We start from the raw sequence: 26,301 nt of genomic DNA, 5'->3' as shown, positions 1-26,301 counted from the left end.
TTGGGGTAGGGGTGGGGGGCGTCCTGATACCTTTCTTTCACCTTCTGTGATTTAAGGCATTTTGCTCAAAATAATCCTTATGCCAAAGTGGCATGTTCGGGGTGATACATTCTGCCCTCTTTGTCAAGCGTTTAGGAACCAGATTGCGTTCTAGCTTTACATTCTCACTGGTTGTATGGTCCTGGGTATAAACAAGTTACTTAACTTTGGTGTGTTGATTTCTTCATCTTTACATGGGGAGACGGATAAGCTGATGCACTGGGTTAGGGAAAGGTTGAATGAAGCGGCGCACATAGTGTGCTGGTGATTATTAGCACAGTGCCCGGCACGTGGACATTTCTCAGCAAACGTTGGCCAACAGTTTCCGCACCAGTGTTACTGCTTGTGGGGGTGGCGGGGTGAAGATAAGATTGTTGGTAGTAGTAGGTGATGTTGTTGCAGGGGACAAAGAAGATTGGGGGGGTGGATGCGGAGGGGGTGTTCCTCAAAAGAAATCATATTGTTATATTAAAACTTCTGGCCTTTTTTTTAGCTAAATAAATTTTTGTTTTTCAGATAATGATGTACCTGTTCTCTTATTTGAATCTAATGGCTCATTGATGTATAGTCCCACCATTAAAATGTGCAGCGGTCAGCATAGTGCAATGCAAAGGAGATTACAGGAGATGAAGGAGAAAAGGGAGAACCTCTCCCCTACGTGTAAGTGCTCACGTTTTATAAAGTGAAAATGAGCAGATTGCTTGGTCAGTAAATTGTGGTGGAAAGGTTTTTTTCTCTTTACATATTTTTGTCTTAACAAATCAACAGATTAACAGATTTTTGTCTACATCTGGGTACACTTTGTTAATATTTTCTTCCAGAAAATCTTATGCATCACTGAGATTTTTAAAGCCTATATTGAGTTTATACTTTTAAAACATATATTTTAAGCACATATTGGGTACATAGTTTTTGTATGTATAGGTTGAGAATCCTATTTTTTTTTAATAACCCCTTTGTAATTTTTAGTATCTTTGGAATGTTTTCTTTTCCTTTTTTTTTTTACGATTTTACTTATTTGACAGAGATCACAAGTAGGCAGAGAGGCAGGCAGAGAGAGAGGAGGAAGCAGGCTCCCCGCTGAGCAGAGAGCCTGATGCAGGGCTCGATCCCAGGACTCTGGGATCATGACCTGAGCCGAAGGCAGAGGCTTTTTAACCCACTGATCCACCCAGGCACCCCTGGGATGTTTTCTTTTTTAAAAAAATAAATCAGGCTCTTCTTTTGAGGGAATCTACATTAGACTAAATATCTCATGCATTGGTTTTTGTTTTTCTTTATTTCTATTATCTTAATTTTTTTAAAAGATTTTATTTAAGAGAGACAGAGAGTGAGCAAGCATGAGTGGGGTGGGAGACTGAGGAGCCGAGAGAGAAGCAGATGTCCTGCTGAGCCTAGAGTCCGACCTGGGGCTTGATCCCAGGACCCTGAGATCGTGATTGGAGCTGAAGCCCAGAGTCAGGTGCTTTAACTGACTGAGCCACCCAGGCACCCCTCAAAAGCTCTTCTAACCTTAATTATCCTCTGATTTAATCCTTTTTATAACCTGATATGTGTAGATTATTTTTTTATGAATCTCATCATCTGTAATAGATTTGAGTATGTTTTTTGTGCTTACTGTTTTATAGTAGGTCTGGGATATGAAGTACCAGATATAGATATGTGTGTGGAAAACCAGGCTTACCATGGGCTTCATCTACTAATGTGTCAGAGTTGTGTCTGATGAAGTGTGCGATTATGTTTTCAGCTTCACAGATGCTTGAAAAGTCCCTTGATAACCGAGCCAGCTCCCCAGGTGAAGCTTCTTGGAACATTTCACATGATACATTGTGCTCAGGTAGAATTTTTTTCTTTTTTGTGGTATATTTAAACTGTGAGAATATGATGAATTTCTCATTTGGAGTTTCTTCTGATATCAAGAACAGTTGGTTAAAAACTAGAATTCATGAAATTAGATATTAAAATAAAAAATAGGTTTTGTAATACAGTTAGGGCATGAGAAATTGCGTGATTTAAACCTCCTTTTTGGCCCCTGTAGTTTTTCTCCTAGGCATTTGCTTTCTTGGCACAGACTCAGTTGCTCATTTGAAAAAAAAAAAAAAAATCATGTTCTGTGTACTAAATTGCATGTTATAGACTGTATTACTGAGAACAGTTTGAGAGCTGCTTCTTTCACACCATGGGCAAAGACACTATGGAACACGGGACTGAGGAGGGTCAGTGAGGTGTGTAGAGATGTAGAAGATAACTGGCAGGATTGCTGTCTAGAAGCAGAGCATTGGAAAGAGTAAAATTAGGGTTTTATATTATGTATACATTTTAAATTGGGAGCCCTAGTTTCAGTTCGAGTGATATTTTTTCCTTCTTATATAGCTTTCCTTTGAGTACATTTGAGAAATGTGCTACGACCACTCAGTTTCACCTGTAGAAGGGCCCACATAGGTAGCATAGATCTGAAAGCCACAGCAGTGACAGATGACAAACGGTAGGAAGGTGTCAGGAGTTTAAATCGCAGCTTCCTGTTCAAGTGTGGCTTATTCTTTTTTTTAAAGATTTTATTTATTTATTTGACAGACAGAGATCACAAGTAGGCAGAGAAGCAGGCAGAGGGAGAGGAAGGGAAGCAGGCTCCCTTCCCTGCTGAGCAGAGAGCCCGATGTGAGGCTCGATCCCAGGGCCCCGAGATCATGACCCGAGCCGGAGGCAGAGGCTTTAACCCACTGAGCCACCCAGGTGCCCCAAGTGTGGCTTATTCTTAACAATCTCTTTGTTGTGTATTGGAAATTATTTACTCATCTGTCTTAAATAATCTTCGTCTTTTTATTTTTTACTTGATGCACTTATTTTATGTACGTTTGATACTAGTGGTGCCCATCTTGGGCACTGGTCTTTGTGCCTTATGTGCTGTGCCTCATTTAATTCTCTCATTACCATTGTCACCCCCATTTTGTCCATGAGAAAACTAGGCCAGAGAGGTGAAACAGCTTGCAGAAGTTGATGTTGTTTGTGAGTGGCCAGCCCGGGATTCAAAATTAGGCGGTCTGACCTCGGAATTGATGCTGCATGACATGCACACTTGCTTGCCAGCTTGTTGAAAAGTGTGCTAGACTGATGCCGCTGCTTACGCTAAACGGGTCTTGTATTTCTAGTGCCTCACTGGACACGTTCCATGACGTGGTGTGGGGTCATTGCCGCTCCCACCAGGGGCTTCCCTCTGCTCCCTGCTGATTACCTCCGTTCTTCTTTAGAAGGAGAGCCTGTAGTAGTTTTGGGTTAGAGGCCTCAGATTCCAGAAAATAGTGCCTGTGCGCTGGGACCATCTAGCCTGAGAGGGACAGATAGGAATACTACTAATACTAGGACGCGTGCTTTTGGGAACTTGCGGCAGAGTGCTGCATAACGGATGAGGATGTGTGTGACTAGACCCGGTGCAGTGGGAAGATCTGGAGAGTTTTGACATCTGAGGTGGGTGTTGAGTAGAACTGATCGAGATTAAAGTGTGGAGTGAAGGCAAGGCCTGGAGGTAGAGATGTGTGTGTAGCTTTCCGGAGGTGGGTGGCAGCCCAGCAGTATTCTCAAGAAATACATAAAATGTGGGAAGTCCGAACCTGAAGGTCTCCCAGCTGGTTCGCTTTTGAGTATAAATGCGGTGTGAGGACCTGCATGAAGAATAGGGGAGTCAGGTGGGCTAGGACGTGTGGAAGGCTAGAACTGGACGTAGTTGGTAGCATTAGTTCTTTCCTTTTAGAATTATTGACCTCCTGAGAATATAGTGACAGAGTGTGGATGCTCTTCCTGGAAGAGAGCGCACATGTGTATGAACGCTTGCTCAGAAGGTGAGCTCCCCACTGCCCTCATGCTCTTCCCTCAGTGCCGGGTTCCTTAGTGAGAAATGCTGGCCTGAAAGGTGTCCTCAGGTGGAAATGAGAGGAGCCAGGATGCGGTCGGTGCTCTTTTTAACCAATAGCTGTGTTTAAGAAGTATGGTTTTATCAGCTAACCGGAAGTTACTTATATAATAATTGAAACCATTAAAAAAGTTAATTCTTCATTAATACATTCCAGATGAATCCTTTGCTGGTGACCTGAACTCATCTTTTGACGATGTTTGTGGAAAGGTGAGATGTGGAAGTCAGGAAGCGGCACTGGGAGGCATCGTGGATGAAATTGAAAGTGTGTGTGTTTCTTCGCCTGCACTGAAGACAGGGAGCATCCATTCTGCAGCGTCTCCTGGTTACCTCCCTCCGTTAGCGCCTCAGAAGCCCATGGGTAGTCCTTCCAAAGAAGAGATTCGTGGGCTAGGAGATCCCGCGGGTGAGGTGGTCACCCCCGCCAAGCAGCAGCCCGAGGGAGCGGCCGGAATGGTGTTTGACGAGAAATGCAGCTTGTCTCCTATGTTATCTGCAACCAAATGCCGTCCTTCGGGACAGTCTCGATCTGAGAGTTCCTCAGCCAAGAGAAAAAGTCGGTCGGAGAGCTTGGGGGCGCCCCCGGAAGAAAGACTGAAGAAGAAGAGGTGCGGTGGGCAGCCTGGCAGGCCGCGGGTCCGGCTGTGGACCTCGGGGCACCCCCTGCCGCTCCCGGCTGGGCCTGCTGGCGAGACTGCGGGCTGCGGCGTGTCCTCCTACGATGATTACTTCTCACCTGATAACCTCAGGGAAAGGAGTTCGGAGCCCCTTCTTCCCGGATGTCAGCCGTCTGCAGGCCTGGCTCAGTTGAGCCGCAGCGGTGGTCTTTCCCAGACGGAGAGAAGAAACATACTGCACATGGCTGACTTCTCCTGCGTTGGTAGAAGTCCCAGGTCGGTCGACATGACCGACGTAACAGCAAAAATGAGCTCCAGTCTCGAGAAACCGCCACAAGACGCAGCAGACACGACGTGGGCTTGCCTGACCTCGGAGGGAACGTGTGCCGCCGAAGGGACCCCAGGCCCTTGTCAACAGGCTGGCGCCCACAGAAGAGCAGGCCCGCACGCAGGTGGGAGACGCCGCTCTCACGTGGCTGGTGAGCCCGCTGTGCCCCAGGGGCATGGCGGGGAGGGACTTCATGGCGATTGCACTCCTCTGGAAGGGAGCAGCGTAGAAATGGAAGAATTGCTGGTTGTGAGAAGCGGGCAGAAAGAGGACAGCACTTCTCGAATGTGGCACTCCTCTGGCGGTGAAATGCAGCGTGACCGTGAGCTTGATTTAGTGGCTGATTGTACTGTGGACAGAGCTGCAGAAGGAGGGCAACAGCCATCCAGTGCATGCGATGGAAGTATGTGAACCTCCTTTACAAATTCCTTTGTTGCAGGAATGTGTGCTGGTGCGTCCCTTTTGGAATATCATTACCACCTTCCCATAATTAAAATAGTTCCGTTTTCCCTTTATTTAATTTTAAAGAATGTGTGTGCGATACTTTCCATTGATGCATTCTGTAGGGATAGGGGCTTACCGCTCTGGAATTTCTAAGTGCTTGGGTCCCATCTGCTGTTAAGAATGCATCTCTCCCAAGTCTTTCTGCGTAGGTGCCGAGAGAAGTGATGCCTATCGGGAAGAGTCGACTGGAGCCTCTTAGAAGCATGACCTCCTGCACGGAGGCGTTCTGCTAGAGGGCTCGAGGCTGTTTCTTTGAGAAGGGAGATGAAGGCAGTGTAGGCATTGATTCCACCAAGAAAAGAGAATGTACAAAACAGTAAATGTGGAAATACAGTATCAGTATTTATTTTGAAGAAACTTTGGGCAGTGTTACTTATTTAAAAAAAAAAAATCTTTGCTCAGGATAAGAAGTTCATTGTAACAGGCCTTGTTTGGCTTCCAGTTATTTTGCTTTAAGCATATCACTTAAATAGATTTTCTTCTGTGTGTAATTTAATTGTGACCATCATAACGAATTCTGTAATTGTAGTAATTTTATCAAAAGTAGCAACAGTAGAAAACATTTCACACTCTCTGATTACAAGCACAAAAAAAATGTCAGCAGTCAAAAGTGATGAAATCTTGAACTTGAGACATCTTTACCCAAAGATTGGGTTAAAATTTTCATAAGACCCACTTTATTCTTCGCTATTTGTCTGTTCTCGCCATGATTTTAACCTCCCTTTTCAAGATGAAAAAGTTATGGGTGTGGAAATAATCTGTGATGTGTATCTTTTCCTTGGGTATGAATTCCCTAAAATAGTCTCACAAAAGAATTAATTTTGTATGTTTTTAACCTTATTTTTTATATCTTAGCTTTCTGAAAATATATAAAATATATTAATATATAAAATATATAAAATATAAAATATATAATATATAAAATATATTAATATATAAAATATATAATATATAATATATAAAATATATAAAATATATAAAATTTGACAAACTATATTTTATGTAGGGTTAGGCTTAGTATGTATTTTCAAATATTTATTTTAAAATCATGTTGACTCTAAGGTTAATATAAATCAGTAGAGACATAGAATTGTTTTGGTAGTTAAGAATATCCTGTTCTTAAAGCTTACATTCTCTTTTTTTTCAGTTTTTATCTTGTTTATTTTTAAAGCCTCTGAATAATATTTAATGGTGTATAAATATAAATTAAGTGAGAAAAGTCTGGTTTTAAACAGTGTGGTGCACCCTGTAACCCCAATGTTGTTAAGAAAGAGTGCAGCTCTCCGTGGAAGCAGGATGTTCCAGGACTCGGCCCCATGTCCATGGATCCCCAGGGTCTGGGGCACGTGGAGGACCATGAGGGGCCAGCACTGGGCCTTCTGGGAGACTTCCGATTTCTGCATCACATGGTGGGGGCTATCAGGCGGTGGGGTGCAGCTCAGGCCCTGGAGGCACTAAATTTTACTCAGAGATGGAACAGCCATTCTGTGTGGTCTAATACAAAGATATCTTTTAGAGTTGCCTTGTTTTATGTCATTCCACAGAGACAGAAGATCATTGCATTTTAGGGCAGGAGAGACATATTGTCTAGCCTTAATCTGATGCCTTTGTTTTAGCGTGATAAAATCAAGCCCCCCTGGTGTTCCAAATTGCCTCCAATCAGCCCAGCTGGTACCCCACCTCTGTCTGGTAGTCTACCACCGATAGAGGCGTAGAGTCGGCAGCTTCCTTTAGACAATCTGGATGGGCTGGAGTTGGGGAGCGGTAAAAGGACCCCGTACATCAAGCGATACCTCCAGATCTTCTGTGGTGAAATAAAAGTCCTTTCTCAGTTTCTGTTTTCAGCCCCGTTTCAGTTCAACTTGTCCTCCTCGCACTTGTCGCTCTGAGGTGGGTGGGAAGCAGTGAAGGTCACAAGAACGAGTTACAGAGATTCGCTAATAATAGAACAGGAGTAGAGGGAGAAACTCAGTTTTTTAAAAAAATAATCTCTGAAATTAAATTAACTTTTTAAACTCTCATTTTATAAAAAATATGCAAATCCATGCTCACTAACAGAAGTTGCTAAAGAGAGGAAATTTTCCCGTCGTCCTGCTCGCTTACCTCCTGTTGAACCCCTGGCACGTGTTGTGTCCCGGGCACCTGTTTGGCTTGCAGGGAGATGGCAGAGGAGGGACCAGGTGTGTCCCTCACAGATGTCACGCCTAGTGAGGAAGGCACAGTAGATGAAGGGGACTGAGACCGTCAATTCACGAGCCGTGTGACACACAGAACCACAGCTATGCAGGCAGTTAGCGGGGGTGACCGTAGATCTCAGGCCTGGCACCGGGGAGAAGGGAGCCCTGTGACTGCTCAGATCACGCTCCAGCCTGAGGAAATGGCACGTCCAAAGGTCCTGTGGAAAATGTTTGCAGGAACTGCGCCGAGGCCAGTGAGGCTGCCTCTCACTGGGCTGAAGGGAGGCTGGGGACAAACGAGTTAGAAAGGCAAGTTAGAAAGGTACCTGACAAGACTTGGAGTGGTTTGGTTCTCCTTTTACATGTTATGAGAAACCACTGTTTGTTTTTTTGTTTGTTTTTTATGCAGGGGAGTCACCAGATTTGATTTTTGTGGTGCATGTCACCTGGGATGCTTCTTGGAGAACAAATCAGAGTGTCTGCTAGGAACGGTGCTTCCATTTCCTTCCAGGCACTGCGTGTGTGTGTGTGTGTGTGTGTGTGTGCGCATGTGTGTGCGTGTGTGCGCATGTGTGTGCGTGTGCGCACAACAGGTGCAAATACCTGTTTCAAGGGGATTTTATTCTATATACAGGATTATATTATCTTATTAAGATTTGCTTATTTGTTTTGGGGAGAAAGAACAACTCGGGTTAGGAGCACGGGGCGGGGGGAGAGAATCTTAAGCAGGCTCCACGCTCAGGATGGACCCAGCATGGCTCCATCTCACCTTTTTTTTTTTTTTTTTTTTAACTTTTTATTTTTTATAAACATATATTTTTATCCCCAGGGGTACAGGTCTGTGAATCACCAGGTTTACACACTTCACAGCACTCACCAAAGCACATACCCTCCCCAATGTCCATAATCCCACCCCCTTCTCCCAAACCCCCTCCCCCCAGCAACCCTCAGTTTGTTTTGTGAGATTAAGAGTCACTTATGGTTTGTCTCCCTCCCAATCCCATCTTGTTTCATTTATTCTTCTCCTACCCACTTAAGCCTCCCTGTTGCATCACCACTTCCTCATATCAGGGAGATCATATGATAGTTGTCTTTCTCTGCTTGACTTATTTCGCTAAGCATGATACTCTCTAGTTCCATCCATGTTGTCGCAAATGGCAAGATTTCATTTCTTTTGATGGCTGCATAGTATTCCATTGTGTATATATACCACATCTTCTTGATCCATTCATCTGTGGATGGACATCTAGGTTCTTTCCATAGTTTGGCTATTGTGGACATTGCTGCTATAAACATTCGGGTGCATGTGCCCCTTTGGATCACTACATTTGTATCTTTAGGGTAAATACCCAATAGTGCAATTGCTGGGTCATAGGGCAGTTCTATTTTCAACATTCTGAGGAACCTCCATGCTGTTTTCCAGAGTGGCTGCACCAGCTTGCATTCCCACCAACAGTGTAGGAGGGTTCCCCTTTCTCCACATCCTCGCCAGCATCTGTCATTTCCTGACTTGTTGATTTTAGCCATTCTGACTGGTGTGAGGTGATATCTCATTGTGGTTTTGATTTGTGTTTCCCTGATGCCGAGTGATATGGAGCACTTTTTCATGTGTCTGTTGGCCATCTGGATGTCTTCTTTGCAGAAATGTCTGTTCATGTCCTCTGCCCATTTCTTGATTGGATTATTTGTTCTTTGGGTGTTGAATTTGCTAAGTTCTTTATAGATTCTGGACACTAGTCCTTTATCTGATATGTCGTTTGCAAATATCTTCTCCCATTCTGTCAGTTGTCTTTTGATTTTGTTAACTGTTTCCTTTGCTGTGCAAAAGCTTTTGATCTTGATGAAATCCAAATAGTTCATTTTTTCCCTTGCTTCCCTTGCCTTTGGCGTTGTTCCTAGGAAGATGTTGCTGCGGCAGAGGTCGAAGAGGTTGCTGCCTGTGTTCTCCTCAAGGATTTTGATGGATTCCTTTCGCACATTGAGGTCCTTCATCCATTTTGAGTCTATTTTTGTGTGTGGTGTAAGGAAATGGTCCAATTTCATTTTTCTGCATGTGGCTGTCCAATTTTCCCAGCACCATTTATTGAAGAGGCTGTCTTTTTTCCATTGGACATTCTTTCCTGCTTTGTCAAAGATGAGTTGACCATAGATTTGAGGGTCTATTTCTGGGCTCTCTATTCTGTTCCATTGATCTATGTGTCTGTTTTTGTGCTAGTACCATGCTGTCTTGATGATGACAGCTTTGTAATAGAGCTTGAAGTCCGGAATTGTGATGCCACCAACGTTGGCTTTCTTTTTCAATATCCCTTTGGCTATTCGAGGTCTTTTCTGGTTCCATATAAATTTTAGCATTATTTGTTCCATTTCTTTGAAAAAGATGGATGGTACTTTGATAGGAATTGCATTAAATGTGTAGATTGCTTTAGGTAGCATAGACATTTTCACAATATTTATTCTTCCAATCCAGGAGCATGGAACATTTTTCCATTTCTTTGTGTCTTCCTCAATTTCTTTCATGAGTACTTTATAGTTTTCTGAGTATAGATTCTGTGTCTCTTTGGTTAGGTTTATTCCTAGGTATCTTATGGTTTTGGATGCAATTGTAAATGGGATTGATTCCTTAATATCTCTTTCTTCTGTCTTGCTGTTGGTGTAGAGAAATGCAACTGATTTCTGTGCATTGATTTTATATCCTGACACTTTACTGAATTCCTGTATAAGTTCTAGCAGTTTTGGAGTGGAGTCTTTTGGGTTTTCCACATATAGTATCATATCATCTGCGAAGAGTGATAATTTGACTTCTTCTTTGCCGATTTGGATGCCTTTAATTTCCTTTTGTTGTCTGATTGCTGAGGCTAGGACCTCTAGTACTATGTTGAATAGCAATGGTGATAATGGACATCCCTGCCGTGTTCCTGACCTTAGTGGAAAAGCTTTCAGTTTTTCTCCATTGAGAATGATATTTGCGGTGGGTTTTTCATAGATGGCTTTGATGATATTGAGGTATGTGCCCTCTATCCCTACACTTTGAAGAGTTTTGATCAGGAAGGGATGCTGTACTTTGTCAAATGCTTTTTCAGCATCTATTGAGAGTATCATATGGTTCTTGTTCTTTCTTTTATTGATGTGTTGTATCACATTGACTGATTTGCGGATGTTGAACCAACCTTGCAGCCCTGGAATAAATCCCACTTGGTCGTGGTGAATAATCTTTTTAATGTACTGTTGAATCCTGTTGGCTAGTATTTTGTTGAGTATTTTCGCATCTGTGTTCATCAAGGATATCGGTCTATAGCTCTCTTTTTTGGTGGGATCCTTGTCTGGTTTTGGGATCAAGGTGATGCTGGCCTCATAAAATGAGTTTGGAAGTTTTCCTTCCATTTCTATTTTTTGGAACAGTTTCAGGAGAATAGGAATTAGTTTTTCTTTAAATGTTTGGTAGAATTCCCCCGGGAAGCCATCTGGCCCTGGGCTTTTGTTTGTTTGGAGATTTTTAATGACTGTTTCAATCTCCTTACTGGTTATGGGTCTGTTCAGGCTTTCTATTTCTTCCTGGTTCAGTTGTGGTAGTTTATATGTTTCTAGGAATGCATCCATTTCTTCCAGATTGTCAAATTTATTGCCGTAGAGTTGCTCATAGTATGTTCTTATAATAGTTTGTATTTCTTTGGTGTTAGTTGTGATCTCTCCTCTTTCATTCATGATTTTATTTATTTGGGTCCTTTCTCTTTTCTTTTTGATAAGTCGGGCCAGGGGTTTATCAATTTTATTAATTCTTTCAAAGAACCAGCTCCTACTTTCGCTGATTTGTTCTATTGTTTTTTTGGTTTCTATTTCATTGATTTCTGCTCTGATCTTTATGATTTCTCTTCTCCTGCTGGGCTTAGGGTTTCTTTCTTGTTCTTTCTCCAGCTCCTTTAGGTGTAGGGTTAGGTTGTATACCTGAGACCTTTCTTGTTTCTTGAGAAAGGCTTGTACCGCTATATATTTTCCTCTCAGGACTGCCTTTATTGTGTCCCACAGATTTTGAACCGTTGTATTTTCATTATCATTTGTTTCCATGATGGCTCCATCTCACCTTAAGCACCCCTTAAGATTTGCTTTTTCTAAATACCAGATAATTCCATATTGGTATCAACAGAGTAACTGATCTAACTTCATTTTTAAATATAATCCACTTTGGGTGGGTTAATGATTTTTTTCTGTAATGAATCAAATAGTAACTATTTCAGGTTTTGTGAACCAGGAGGCAAATCAAGATATGTAGGTAATGACCTAAAGAGAAAAAAAGACATTTTTTTACAAAATTATTTATAGACACAAAGTTGAATGCAGGTTTTTTTCCCCCCCCAATATAAGTCTAATTAGAAGAACGGATTCTATTTTGGGGAAAGGAATAACTTTTCATATTAATTGGGGTTCAAATTGAGTGTTCCCATCATCAAACTTTACTGAGGTAGATGTACAATAAAATTTTAGGTGTTTTCCTTTGAAAGTGCCTTTTCACAAAGATAGGCACTGCCAGATACTGTTACCAAGCCATAAGCAGATGGTTTTCATTGAGCACGTTCATTGCATAGAGGCCTTTTATGGAAATGTATCCATTAGTCTTCACTTGATACATGGTTTTCAGTTTGCCTGTTGCAGATGAAGGACTTCCAGTGAAGATTAGGCGGGAGCTCCTCAGTAGTGCCGTTGCATGGATGTCCTTGCCTGGAGGCCTAGGAAATGTGGACCGGGAGCTTGAGTGCAGGAAATATGGCACTCAAGATGCCAAATATGGCATCACATTTGCATGGGAGTTGTTTTAGTCTCTGACCCCATAGGACAGAAAGCGTAGACAGCTTTGGCATTACGTACCTGTTGCGACGGCTCTCCACCATCCATGGCACTGCTCCCGGAGCTCCTCAGACCACCTCCCGAGACTGATTTTAATTGCCGAGTAAATAGAAGCTGACTGGACATGCTGAATCCGCACACATTTGGCTTCTGCTTGTTTCTCAGTGATGCAGGCGGCTGAGATGATTCCAGGGGTGCCTCTTGGCCACTGGCAAAAGCAGAAGGAAATCCTTTTCATGCCCACATCATCACCTTGTCCATTGGTTTAATAGACAACTTTCTTCTTGTCTGTGCTTGATAAAGTTTTGCAGGTCAATACAGACATGTGCTGGGTCTCAGCAGTTTGGCCATGGCCAACTATTAGATTTCTTTTTCATAGGGAGGAGTCACCAGTTATGAGAGGTTGGGGGAGGTTAGACTAGACTCCTGTAGTCTCAGATACATAGCATTCGACATCGACTGACAAGCAGGTGGAGAACTGTCTACAATACAGACCTCTGTGCTCAAGTCCCAGGTCTTGCCCCTCAGGTGAACCCTCCATTCCTTATCTGAAAGGTGTACTAGCCACAGACAAAATTCTAGGTTATATGTTTCCGTAAATGTGTCAGCATCAGGCCACCAGATATCCTTTGACCTTGCAGTTTCTATAGGGCCGTTTAGGGATCAAGTCTTGGATGTCCGCCCCCCGGCCCCAGGATACAACTGCAGCTCATACTGGGTTATTCATGAACGGGGAGAGGGATCCCCTGTAATATATGAGCCAATCCAGTTTTCTTGAATCTGTGAATTTAACTGGAGAAACATTTCTGGCATCCATTATGCCGATTAACAAGCTGATGACATCACCAATTCTAGCTCATTTCTTTGATCCATTGGCCAGTTAGCAGAATTTCTAATAACAGTTGAGCAGAAGGGTTTGTAGGAGTTGTCTCTTGATGCAGTATTTGTTAACCTGTTAGCTGAGCACTCCTGGAGAGGGTGTTTTGGGTGGGTGTGAATTAGTGCACATATTTGTATCCTGTAGTCTGTGCTGAAGTACGTATTTTAAATTACAGCCTTTGTGATATGGTGTTCTGTCTTCCTGCATTCATCCAGTGATAGAACACATGGTGTCTGTGCTGACTTCCCTTGTCTGTGGTCACTGCCCATAGCTCTGGGTTGGGAAGGATTATGAGGCTTCATCCTGGCTTTGTGGGGAAAAGCATAGTACTGTCTGCTTAAAGAATGATTTGTATGGCTCAGTATGGGGGTGCCTGGGTGGCTCATTTGGTTAAACGTCTTCCTTTGGCTCAGGTCATGATCTCAGGGTGCTGGGATTGAGCCCTGAATCCAGCTCTTTTCTCAGTGGGCAACCTGCTTCTTGTTCTCCCTCTGCTCTCCCCCTGCTTGTGCTCTCTCCCTCTCTCTCTCTCTCTCTGTCTCTCAAATAAATCTGAAAAAATATTTCATATATATTTAATAAGAACTAAAGCCCATCCAATCATAGGCATTTAGATATTCAATATTTTGCGTATTCTGAGTATTTCTTCAAGAGAAAGTGTGAATTACTATTATATCAAGTAACTAGGCACACTATACATGTATTTCTTAAATATTTTAAATTGAAGAGCAATGATTGCTCCTTTTAACAATTCAAGTGACACACAAGTATTGTATTGAGAAGAGTGTTTCTCAACCCTCTTCCCCACAGCCTGCCAGTCTACTCATTGGAGGCCAGCAGTCCCAACAGCTCAGCATAAATCAGCTTTAACCAGAAGGTTAGCTGCAAGGAAAGTGTTACAGCCCATCCATTATCTGATTGTTTGATTTGCTCATCGTTTCACTGAACGCTTAATGTTTGCTATTCACCTACAATGTCCAAAGTATTGAGATAAATACAAGGAGAGAGAAGGTTGATGTGAAGCTCTAGCCCTTTCCCTTAACAGAGCTTAGACAGGGAAGATACAGTCTAGATAATTCCTATGCAAGTATTAGAGAATTTGGAAGATGGGGAAGTTATTCCCAATGGTAAAGGTTATTTGGTATTAAAACAAGTTTACATATGAAAGTCACATTTTAATGATCTCTACAGTGATTATAAAGGAAAAGATTCCACATCTTTTAATGATAATAATTAGATTTGTATTTATAAAGTGAACTTGATTTCTTAGTAGATGATATACACCCCCCACTCACACCCCTACACACATACACTCCCCCTCCCCGATTTGGTTAGTTGAGTTTTGTTTGCATAGAACATATGAATAACTTGCATATATCCCAAATCCCAAAGGTATATATGGAAAGAGTTTCTCCTAGGTGTCTTTTAAGGCTCTTTCTACAGTCTTAAGATTTTATATTCTACATTGTTCTTAAATAACTTATTATTCAGATTTTGGGGTCTCAGAAGAAATTTCTTGGTGGGATGTTGTTAAAATTTTGGGATATGCTTTTTCATGTTAATTATATGGATTTTTAACCTTCAAAAGCCTTTGCATCGTTGGTACAGTTGGTCTTGCAGTGTGTTTTGTACCAATGAATGCTAAGTGTTTAGATGTATCATTAGTACTAGTGTTAGTCTGGATTCTGTGTCTTGAAAGTAGGAAGTGGATGTGTGGGAGGATAGATGTGGAAAAGAAGAAAGTCTTTCTTACTCCTCTTCTGTGAGCACAACAACCGCATGGACCAAATTTGTCTTAAGGACATTTCTTAAGTCTCTGAATTTTTCCACTTCTCTCCCTTTCATAGCACTTAGGTTACCGATGTCTTTATGCTGCCTTAGCCTGGTTTTTCCTTTGGCAGTCAGTATCAAAACCACCTCTTAATCCTGCCCATCCCTGTTAGGTGTGTGGAGGAGGTAGTGATTTAACTAATTCCTACTGAGAATTGAACAAGTTCACTTTCCAGCTTTCCTAGATGTATTTGTATACGATGACATCATTAACCCAAACAGATTTCAAATTGATGAAATCTTGGGCAGTATAACTTAACCGTAAACATTCTGGGGCTGTGAGGGTCTCCTCTCTCTGACCGTTTTTTGAAAACTAAGGGAATCCCTTGTATCGTGAAGTTGGAATGTCAATGAAGGGAGAGATAAGAGTCTAGGATTTTCAACCTTGACCCCTAGATGGCTGATAACATTCATCAAACAAGGACCGGGGGTGTGTTGGTTGAAATTTCTCTGTGACATTCAAGATAGAGGTGTGTTAGGTAGTAGGATATATCAAGTCAGACCCTTGCTGGGACACACCTCTTGGCAAGAGACATGGAGTTGGGACTGTTGGGTAGTGGGACTTAGGGGACATGGTGAGACCACCCTTGGGATGTGAGAGGAGAGCCGATGACTGCCTTGAGAAACTGCAGCGCTTGAGCAAACAGCAGAAGTCATCAGAGGTGGGCGAGCAGGAAGATGGGAGGAAATACTTGTTCCTGGGCTGTGGCAAGGAATAAAATCTCGCTGCTCTCCCCTCCTAGCTTTTATAGTTACTTTGCATTTTCAGCTGCTTGTGGTTTACTGAAACATCCTTGAAGAAAGCATAGTAGCAAATCGCCACAGCTGAGTTTGCAGAGATGCTGTTTTACATACCACATAACTCATGATGATTTGGCTTAATAATTTTCTGACTTTACTATTGTGGGGCCCCAACATGCGCTCATCAGAAACTGTACTTGGAATTTTGAATCTGCATCTTTCCTGGGGCGAGTGATATGTGGTATAAACCACGTGCCTGTACAGTACAACATTCTTTCCATAGTACCTTGTGATGCTGGTCAGCCTCAGCGAGCGAGTCGTAGCTCCCAGGCAAGCACAGTCACGACGGTTAGTAACCCACACACTGACAACTGCCCTCCCCTCCTACAAGGATTCTGTTGTCACTTTCAGTACAGTATTTGTTAAATTGCCTCAGATAGTCAACACTTAATCATAAAATAGGCTGTCTGTTAAGTAACATTGCCTAAATGTAGCCTCTTGTAAGTGTTCTGAGCATGGGTGAAGTAGGTTAGGGTAAGCTCTGATGCTCGGTGGGTTAGGGGTATTAAGTGCATTTCAACTTCCAATATTTTCAACTTAGAATGAATGTGTTTATCTGGAAAAATCTCATCTTAAGTTGAGGAACGTCTATTCTCATATCATTTTGTGATACATTTTGTGAGAAAATGTGAAAATGCTATTAGTAATATTAGTCTTAAGTTTTAAGAGGTTGTGATATATTTTTTAGATCTTTATCTTTATAGACTGTTCACAACCTATTGTTTTAGGGTAGAACTGAAGCAGGTGGCTGTAACAATGGCATAGACACATTAGCAAGCAGGAAACTCATGGTGCATTAAGAAGAATGCGTTGGATTCTAAATTATATCTGTAGTCCTCTACATTTCTTTCTTTCTTTCTTTCTTTTTTTTTTTTTTTTTACTTATTTTTATATACTCTTGCTTTCAGTAAACATTTAAATTAAAAAAAAGAATAGTGGGTGCAATTAATATTTATTCTAATATTCCAATTACTTATAATCTTAGATCTTAAAGATCAGAAACCTTATAACCATATCCTGCCCTAGGAGTTAGAAATTCTAGGTGTTTTCAAACAGTGATTGTGGAATGTAGTAGAAAGTGATACATGTAGAGAAACACTCTTACCTTCAAAATGAGTAAAAGAAGCAGGGTAGCCAATTGCAGAATGCATGTCTAGTAGCCCATATCCTCAGTAAGGTCTGAAGTGGAATATACCTCAAATATAAAAGATAACTGAGGAGATAGTGGGGTCAGCAGGTGATTGGTTTGAGTATATCTAAAAGGGATTTAGTATTAGGGTTTAGTGTAAGGTTGTTCAGAACCTAACCTCAACACACTTTTAGAGTCCAAGTTGCAAATAGCAAGTAGTTTGAATTCAAGAAAATATTTAACCATTGTTGTGCATTTTGTTTTCAATTAACCAGAATCCTACTTTTTTTTTCTTCAAGATTTTATTTATTTATTTGACAGACAGAGATCACAAGTAGGCAGAGAGGCAGGCAGAGAGAGAGGGGGAAGCAGGCTCCCCGCTGAGCAGAGAGACCAATGTGGGACTCGATTCCAGGACCCTGAGATCATGACCCGAGGCAAAGGCAGGGGCTTTAACCCACGGAGCCACCCAGACGCCCCCAGATTCCTACTTTTGAAAGAAGAGTTAGAACTTTCAAATCAGACCCTCCAAAATTAGTCGTAACTCTTTTATTAGAGCATCCTATTTTATCTGAAATATTTGCAAAGCAATCGTTCTCATGTTGTATGATTTTTAGTTTCTGATGGCATGATGTTTACTTTTGCCTTGTATTATATTTACTTTCGAAGTCTGCATTATATATTGGGTTGTGAACTCCCCAAGAGTAGGATCAGTGCTTGTGCATCTCTGCGTCTCCAGCGGGTAACCCCTGATTATTAGACACTGTTGATAAAAGCCTCAGTGACTGACTAGTTGGACGATGTGGATGGTGGGTTGTGTGGAATCACTCATCATCACTTCACTGTGCCTGGGACATGAGGGTCCCCTAGGCTGCCATTTGCCTTTTATGCATTATTCTGTTCATTTTGGATCATTATGTAAAAATCTAAAAACTGGGGATGGAGTAGAGCCTAAGGTACGGGCAGACATTTTCTCGCATTGCCCACTGGACAGGTGGGTTCCTGTGGAGCTGGTATGTCATCACTGGACAGGCAAGCATTGTTTCTGACCTTGGAGTTAAGTAATTGCTGGGGACACGTAGTGGATAAACTCGAAGTTCTAAACAGACCTCACAGAGCAAGTATGTGATGTTTATTTAAAAGGACTGGCGCTTTCATCTTACCAGTATGCATAAGTTAATTTTTATTTTGCTTAAGTTGCATTAGTATTCAGTCCATGTAAAGTTCTAACTAATTTTCAAATCCTCTTGGATTTCAGGTGTAAAAAGTGGACCAACAAGGCATGATGTTTTAGATGCCTCATTAGAAGCCTGTAAGGACCGCACCAGACCTCACGAGGCATCGAAGAGAAGAGGGAAAGCTCGAAAGGTTGGTGTGCGAAAGTGTTGTTTTAAACTTTCCAGGGCCTCTCTGTCATAATGTTCGACTCTGGGTTAATGTCACTTAAACTAGTCCAGCTTGTCCAGCTTGTAATTTACTTAAAAGATTAATAATGGGTGAATGTTGGCAAAGTCTGACAGCAACCCTGAGAGCACGGGTCACATTCGGGATGGAGGGTTAGTACTGGTTGAGCAGGCTTTGCCCCCGCTTTGCCGAAGCAGTTCTTGCTATAAAAATGCCAGCAGCTTCTCTCAAGCAGAGGGTTTCCGTTGCGCCAACGATTGTTTTGTAATCGAATAAACATTCACTAGGCAGGAGGGGAGAACCTGAGCTGGCGAAGGCTTGACTTCAGGCCATCGGAGTGAAAGGTCCCCGTGGCTTTGTGCTTCAGCTCTCGACGCTGGCTCTCATCACGCAGCACGCTTATGTGAATAACGTAAGGAGGATTTAACATTATCTGATTCTTCAGCCTCCGCCTTCATGGCTTAAATTTAAAATTAGCCACTCGTTATCTTACATCTCATTCATACGAGGCCGAGAAAGCATCATATGTTGAAACCTGATTTCCACACGATGGGGGAACGGCCATGATAAACAAGGAACAATCTGAAAAGAAGCAAGGACACCACTTAGAGGGCACTGGGGCGTCCCTGTCTTCCGACCAAACATGCTACCTGAGGAAGAGAAACACTGACATCTTCCTTATACTGGCTGCGGTTAGAGACATTTAAAATTACAGATGCCGTGAAAGTCTACGTGGTAGAAACTTTGATTTCTTTGTCGATGTGTTCTGGTTTGTCTCAGAAAAAAATAAAAAGCACAGAGCAGGACTCCCCAGATGGAAGGAATCACCTGTCAGGTGTGGCAGTAGATCTGCGGGGAGGATGTCACAGTCCCTCACATAGGAGTGGTGACACCAGGCGTCCTGTGCTCTGGCTGTCGCAAGCACCCCTGCACCTGCCACGGTGCCGTGCCTCATGTGACAGCCCGTACGCACCCCTGCTTTAGACGGCCACGCTTTCAGGTATTACGTACCCACTGCACACCTCCCAGGGGTATTTTCTTATGCAAACAGGTGTACCGACTCATCTCCTTCTCGGTATTATGCCTGTATTTAAACCAAAAAGAGTGCCCAGTTAACACTGATTACTTATTACCATAAAAATCCTTCACCCTGTCTGATCACAAAGCACGAGGTTTAACTTGGAAGTTAATATTTCAAACGTTTGACCTCGCCTGGCTTCTGCCTGGGTCACCCTGCGCTGGGTCCGCGGAAGATCATGGGTTGGAGGCGTGGGTCTTGGACGGGAGCGTCGTCCCTTCGTTCTTACAAAGCCTCTTGCCCTAAAGGGCCCCTGAAGTGGGAGAACCCCCGTGTGCCCTGCCCTTCCCAGCATGATTGTATGCACTGAGTGATAAATGCTACACCAGTGGGGAGTGCAAGGGAGTGTCTGTGTCGAGGGTTACTAATAAAACAGGTGGGTAAAAGGGAAAATACAGAATAATGTAGATACGCCTTCAACTGGCAGGCTCAGGAACAAAAGAAGAGTTAATAAATTCAGTTATGTCACTTCCTTACATTTGTTTTAACTTTTGTTTTGAAAATATTTTGTCACATTGTTGAAAAATTTTTATATTTTGGTTTTTTTATCGAAGAACAGTTGACACACCGTGTTTATTTCCTTGAAACATGAGTTTTACGTGTATATCGTAGTGATTTGACAACCGTATATGCTGTACTGTGCTCCCCCCGTGTGTAGCTACCATCTGTCACCACACACGCTCCCACTGACCATATTCCCTGTGCTGCGCCTTCATTCCCAGACTGACTCCCCCTGCAACAAGAGGCCCGTAGCTCCCACTGCCCTTCACCCATTTTGCCCATTCTTCTACCCTTCCCCTTTGGCACCCACCTGTTCTCTGTATATATGGGTCTGTTTCTGCTTTTGTTTGTTTTTTCGATTACTTCTGTTTTTTTTTTTTTTTTTTAGATTCTACATATAAGTGAAATTGTACATATTTTTCTCTCTCTGTCTGACTTATTTCACTTAGCCTAATATCCTCCAGTGCCATCCATATCATTGCAATTGGCAAGATCTCATTCTTTTTCATGCCTGAGTAGTATTCCTGTGTGTGTGTGTATGTGTGTATGTGTGTGTGTACACACCATATCTCCTTTATACATTCATCTGTCAATGACAGTTGGGTTTCTTTCATATCTTGGCTATTGTAAATAATGCTGCAGTAATCCTAGGGGTGCACATATCTTTTTGAGTTAGTGTTTTTGTTTTCTTCAGGGAAATACCCAGGAGTGCAATTACTGGATCATACGGTATCTTTGTTTTTAATTTTTTGAGACACCTCCATACTGTTTTCTGCAGTGACACTCCTACCAATAGTGCACAAGTGTTTCTTTTTCTCTCCATCTTTGCCAACACTTATTTCTTGTCTTTTTGATTCTAGTCATTATGATAGGTGTGAGGTGATACCTCCTTGTGGTTTTAATTTGCATTTCCTTGATTATCAGTGAGCATCTTTTCATGTGTATGTTGACCATATGGATGTCTTCGTTGGAGAGATGTCTATTCAGGTCCTCTCCTATTTCTATTTCTATTTTATTTTTATTTTATATTTTTTGAGAGAGAAATTGTGCATACAAGCAGGGTGGAAGAGGCAGAGGGAGAGAGAGAGAATCCCAAGCAGACTCCATGCCCAGTGTGGAGCCTGATGTGGGGTTGATCTGAGGATCCTGAGATCATGACCTGAGCTGAAACCAAGAGTCAGGCACTTAATTGAATCATGCAGATGTCCTGTCTCACGGCTTTTCAAATTTTTGTCCTTATGTATTTCCTCATTTCCTTCTGGATATTTTCTATTGATTTCTTTTCCATTCGCCCTTTCCCTCTTTGTATATCTATTCTGATGGTAAACATATATTTGGTTTTTAAGTCCCATTTATTGTATTTTTCAGTTCTCATAATTTTTTTAAAAGATTTTATTTATTTTTTTGACAGAGAGAGACACAGTGAGAGAGGAAACACAACCAGGGGCATGCGAGAGGGAGAAACAGACTTCCCACAGAGCAGGAAGCCCAATGCGGGGCTTGATCCCAGGACCCTGAGATCATGACCTGAGCCTAAGGCAGAAGCTTAACACACTGAGCCACCCAGGCGCCCCCAGTTCTCTTAATTCTGTTTGGATGTCTTTTTGTCCTCTCTAGTTTTCTGCCAAAATTATAAATCTTGTCTTTCTTTGAGCACAACAAATATTTATTTTGAAATCTCTACCAGGTAATTCCATTTTCTGGCTGCATTTAGTGTCTGCCTTTATAATCTGTTCTTTCTCTTTGTTTTTAGTCATGTGCTTCTCTAATAAGCCTGGTTATTTTTGATTTAGTTTCTTACCAGGAATTGAGATGATTTGAGGTCAGGCTTCTAACTCTGTGAGGCCAACTATCCCTTGGGGAAAATGGCCTTCAAATGCTGTCTCACCTCTGAAATGGCCCTCTTCTGTGCTTCATCGTCTCATCAGCTCATCTGTACCTTCAGATAGCTAGTGTTTGCTTGCTTGCTTGTATCTCGTCAGCTTTACTGATTTTTCACAGTGGGGAGGTTGTTCTGAACTTCTCAGTTTACCATTCTTGGAAATAATGAGTGAATTTTAACAACTATTAAAAAACAAAAAAACCAAGGTGGAGACAGAATAAATCCTCTTCTGAGAACAGAGCCGTGAGAGACTAAGTCAAAGGCAAGGATTTTTAAGTTGAACTTTCAAGTCACTGGTTGCAACAGATACGGTAAACATCTCCCAAATACTGAAAACAAAAATAATTCAATAAAGAATTATAGAATCTCAGAATAATAACCACCATTGGAGGGTTTTACTTTAGGACCTGTTTTTAGTGGGAGAAGTCAATTTTTAAATCAGCAGGAAACTTTCTTTTTTAGAATCATTACTTTAAATATGTTTATAAATGTGTTGAATCTCTTTTAATTTGAGAATCCAGCTAAGCAGTTTTATACCTCTATAATCTTATAACATGTACATTAATGATAAGGAGACATATTCCTCCCATCTTTTCAGAGGGAGAAAATGTAACATGTTATGACCAATCTTAACCTGTTTTCTGTTACTTATTTAATATTGTCAGACATGAAGTTCGAAGAAGCTAAATATAAGACAAATGCTAGTCTTGTGGTAAACATATATGAGAATTCTTTTTCTACAGAGCTTTTCCATTTATTCTACTTCTGTCATTTTTGTTGTTGTTCAAAATATTATTTTCCTCAGCAAAATTTTTCTTGTAAGCTAATTCATCACCTGGATGCTTTTCACAAGTGGCCATGTTTTAAAACCACATTTGGGAGTCACCTCTGCCCATCAAGGGCGTCCCTTTAGAGAACAAGCTGTTGGTCAGAACCCAGAAATGTGTTAGCTGCCTTATGTAAGCTTGGAGGCTTTGAGGGAAATGGAGGCCCGAATACCTCACAATATAGGAGTATACTTATTTTGACGGTGGTTAAAGAAAAAAAGAAGAAAAAGAGAAAGAAAAGACCCTACACACCAGATCACAAATGCTTTGATTTCTACAAGTGTCTTAGGTAGAGGACAAATGATGAGTAATGGCTTGCGTATGTTCCAATAATGGCTTAGTCTCACATTTCTTCCAGGGTATGAGCCTCTAAGGACACCAACTGTGTCCTGTTCCTCTTACAATACAGAGTACCACATGCAAAAGAGGTGTTCAGTAATTATATGCTGAGTAAGTAAGGGATCCATTTCCCTTTTGTTGTTTGACTGAACATGCTATCTCATTTCCGGTGCTTTTAGCCATCACACAATGTCATGATCATCTCAGCGTCCCTCATTTGTTTCCAAGTGGTCTTCCTAAACTTGTAGGATGGTCTTGTATCAGTGTAAGTGGGAAGGTTTTGCACAACGGTATGTTTTGCTAAAAGCATTGATCCCTGCACCGGACAACCTGAGTTCCGATCCCAGCTCCGCTGCATATTGGTTCTATCACGTTGACTTATGTACTTAATATTTCTGTGTCTCTGCTTCCTCAAACATAAAACAGGCATTATATTAGCATCAATTGCGGAAGTTTTTTTCCTAATGAAATGTGTTGAAATACACATTCTTAAAGATGGTATCTAATATACAGAGGCACTCAATAAGTGTTGGCTAGTTTTTCCAGCACAAGGGTGGGTGACAGTGATACCCACATACTGATTGTCCCTTGTTCTGCAGCTATGACTCAAAGTTGACTGGGTAGGTCTCTGTCACTCTGCTTGCTCACTTCCCTACTCCCCAGAGACTGCCATGTGTCTTTAATTAAAATGGCCTTCCAAATTCCAGGATGTTCCAAACGATGTCCCTTCCTGCATTTATTGACCAAAGCCATGCCTGGGCCAAAACAGGATCTCTGGGCACAGAGGGAAGGAGAGTTGGGATTTTATTTTTTGTTTTAAAACTCCCCGCCTGGCTGAGAGATGATGGCCTGCCGTTCTGGTGAGAACCTCTGTTACATGGGGCTGCATCTCTTTGAGCCATTGGTGTGAAATTACCCCTGTCACCTCCCCCAGGGGACAAGAGTCATGGGTTTGTAGTCTTTTGGTGATTTGCTTCTGCAAAGTTCCCAACAAATACTTTTTGTTTTTTTTCTAATATCATTAGAACCATCTGAAAGTAACCAATATCTGCTAATGAACCTGTGGACCTGTGGGAGCTCTATGTAACGTGCTAATTGTTACCCCCTAGAGCTGCCATTCTTGAGCATGATGACCTCTTTTTGGATTGAGTCTTCTGCATAAATTGAGTTTTTAATTCACCCTCACACAGAGGGGCTAGCAAGAATGTCTTGGAGAGTTCTGACCGTGCCTTGGTTGTGGAGACGGTGGAGAGGAAGTTGTAGTTCATCGGCTTCTCTCAAAAAGGATGCTTGCGGTGGACGGAGGCTGGAGGAAGGAATGGAGAGAGGAGAGGCTTCTGGGGACGGGGATGGGCCGTAGAAGCCTTCTTAAACGGAGAACACGGGCTGTGTGAGCCACTTTTTGTGAAAACCGTTTATTTTCCCTAATAGCACCTCTACTCTGAGAGGCCCTGAGTGAGCACTTCACTGCTCTGGAGCCCGCTATTTTATGAATGTACTTCTGCCGTTTGCAGTAATTCCAGGACTTTGGCTGTTTGCCACTAGATAGTGGACTCGGCTGGAAGCGTATAAGCTTGTGGGTTGTTTTGTTTGTAAGTGTAACTGTCAAGTTGCAATAGCAGTGACTCATCCCAATGACAGGTGATATTTATTTTGTTTCTTGAAAAATCAGCAAGAGTATGTTGTTATTACCCGCTTAGGGGAATTGCCACACTTCCTCGAGGATGACACCCTTTACAAATGTCCCCGTAAATAATGACCCATTGTTCAGACCTGCTGTATTCAGTCAGATAGACACTCATCTCCTGTGTAGGGCCTTTGAGTGCAGATAATAGGAGAGGTGAGCTTACAAAGATTGAAGTTGATTTCTAACAGGTGTATAGATGATGACCTGTAATTGCTTTGATAGATCACTTTTGGCAAAGCGTACCCAGAGTCAGTGGTGACGGGAATGTGCTCGTTATGACAGGTGTTGCGTCCCCCGGCAGATGTTACTTTGCAAAGCTATCTGAAAACCAGCTGCCTCTCAGTGGTGCAGCAATGCTTTGGACTCCCATTAGTGTGTTATTTTTTTTTCTTGTTATATGAGGAAAAAATATTTATGTAAGAAACATCAAAAAAGAATCTTCAAAGAGCACCACCTTCTCTTTACCATGTTTTCTGTGTTCAATACAGAATAAAGGATTTTGTCTGTATTATCAAATGTGTGCTTTGTTTTGGATCGGAAGTAGTGGAGCTGAGGGATAGTCAGGATGGCTCTGAGTCACGTTCCCTTGTGCCACAGCTCGTCACCGTGGGCCACAAACAGCTAGATGCCCGCGTCGTGCTCTCCCCAGCAGCAGAGGTCTGTGAGGCCCCGCACGGGGACACTGGAAGCAGTGTGCTATGAGCTGCTGGTACGCATCCCCTGGGCCAGGCAGACAAGAGATGACCATTCCAGGTATAAAGAGTTAGAGCCGCTCGTTGGTAAGGCATGCTTGCTAAATGGTAGTAAACCGTGGCCACCTGGTTTAATCTCTTTCAGATCTGCAGAAACTCAAAATAATTTGCTGAAGTAGCAAATCTTAGTCTTTACATTAAAAAAAAAATTCAACTGAAGAGATTCTTTGTGGGTAAAGGAAATGACGGATCAGTCAAAGATGCCCAGTCCTGGGTCTCCCTAGTGAAAACGCTTACTCTCGGCTGGGTGCAGCCAGCGTGAAGGGAAGTGCGCACATACGTGTTAATTCTCTTCCCGCCACCTCCCTGCCTCCACCTCCCCCCGCACCCACTCGACGCTCAGACGATTAGTCCGGGCTCATCGTGGTTACTCTGTTCTTCTCACCAGTAATGGGTTTGGGAATATGACTCACTTCTGCCCAATAAGATGTGAAGGGAAGTCTTACTGGGAGGTTTCTGGAAAAAGTGTTTTCTCATTCGAGATAGCCCTGGGAAGAAATGCTCTCCTGCTCCTCAGAGCTTTGTTATGGCTGGATGTGTCTCCTGGAAATGCCTCAGCCTCAGGACCAAGCCAAAGAGTGAACCGAAGAAAGGAAGTGGGGGGAGGCCTGCAAATCTTACGGCTTATTTCCACTGACATCAGAGACGTGTGAACAAGGGACAAGCTGTCTCGTGTGTCATGCTCCTAAGATGGGCGAGATTGTACACACACAGGAAGCAGAGCTGTGCACACTTGTCCAAAAGGCTGGATGTCACCATAAACGTGGGTGGCTTTCCCAA

At 42.3% G+C, this 26,301-nt stretch overlaps 1 protein-coding gene across 1 annotated transcript in view; it reads left to right on the top strand.

Annotated features, from left to right (window-relative positions):
- MCPH1 (microcephalin 1) overlaps positions 1-26,301 on the top strand; it is a gene marked incomplete at its 5' end in the record, with an annotated part of 247,131 nt that overhangs the window by 40,519 nt on the left and 180,311 nt on the right. Inside the window, 4 exons of the mRNA XM_082715851.1 lie at positions 556-699; positions 1,787-1,876; positions 4,104-5,294; positions 18,310-18,419. Of these exons, the coding sequence (XP_082571977.1) occupies positions 556-699; positions 1,787-1,876; positions 4,104-5,294; positions 18,310-18,419 (1,535 nt within the window). The remainder of the gene's footprint in view (positions 1-555; positions 700-1,786; positions 1,877-4,103; positions 5,295-18,309; positions 18,420-26,301) is intronic.

The sequence above is a fragment of the Mustela nivalis genome (genome assembly GCF_964662115.1).
Source record: "Mustela nivalis genome assembly, chromosome: 20".
Lineage (NCBI taxonomy): Eukaryota > Metazoa > Chordata > Mammalia > Carnivora > Mustelidae > Mustela > Mustela nivalis.
Note: the sequence above shows the minus strand (reverse complement) of the source record. Positions and strands in the feature narration are given on the sequence as shown.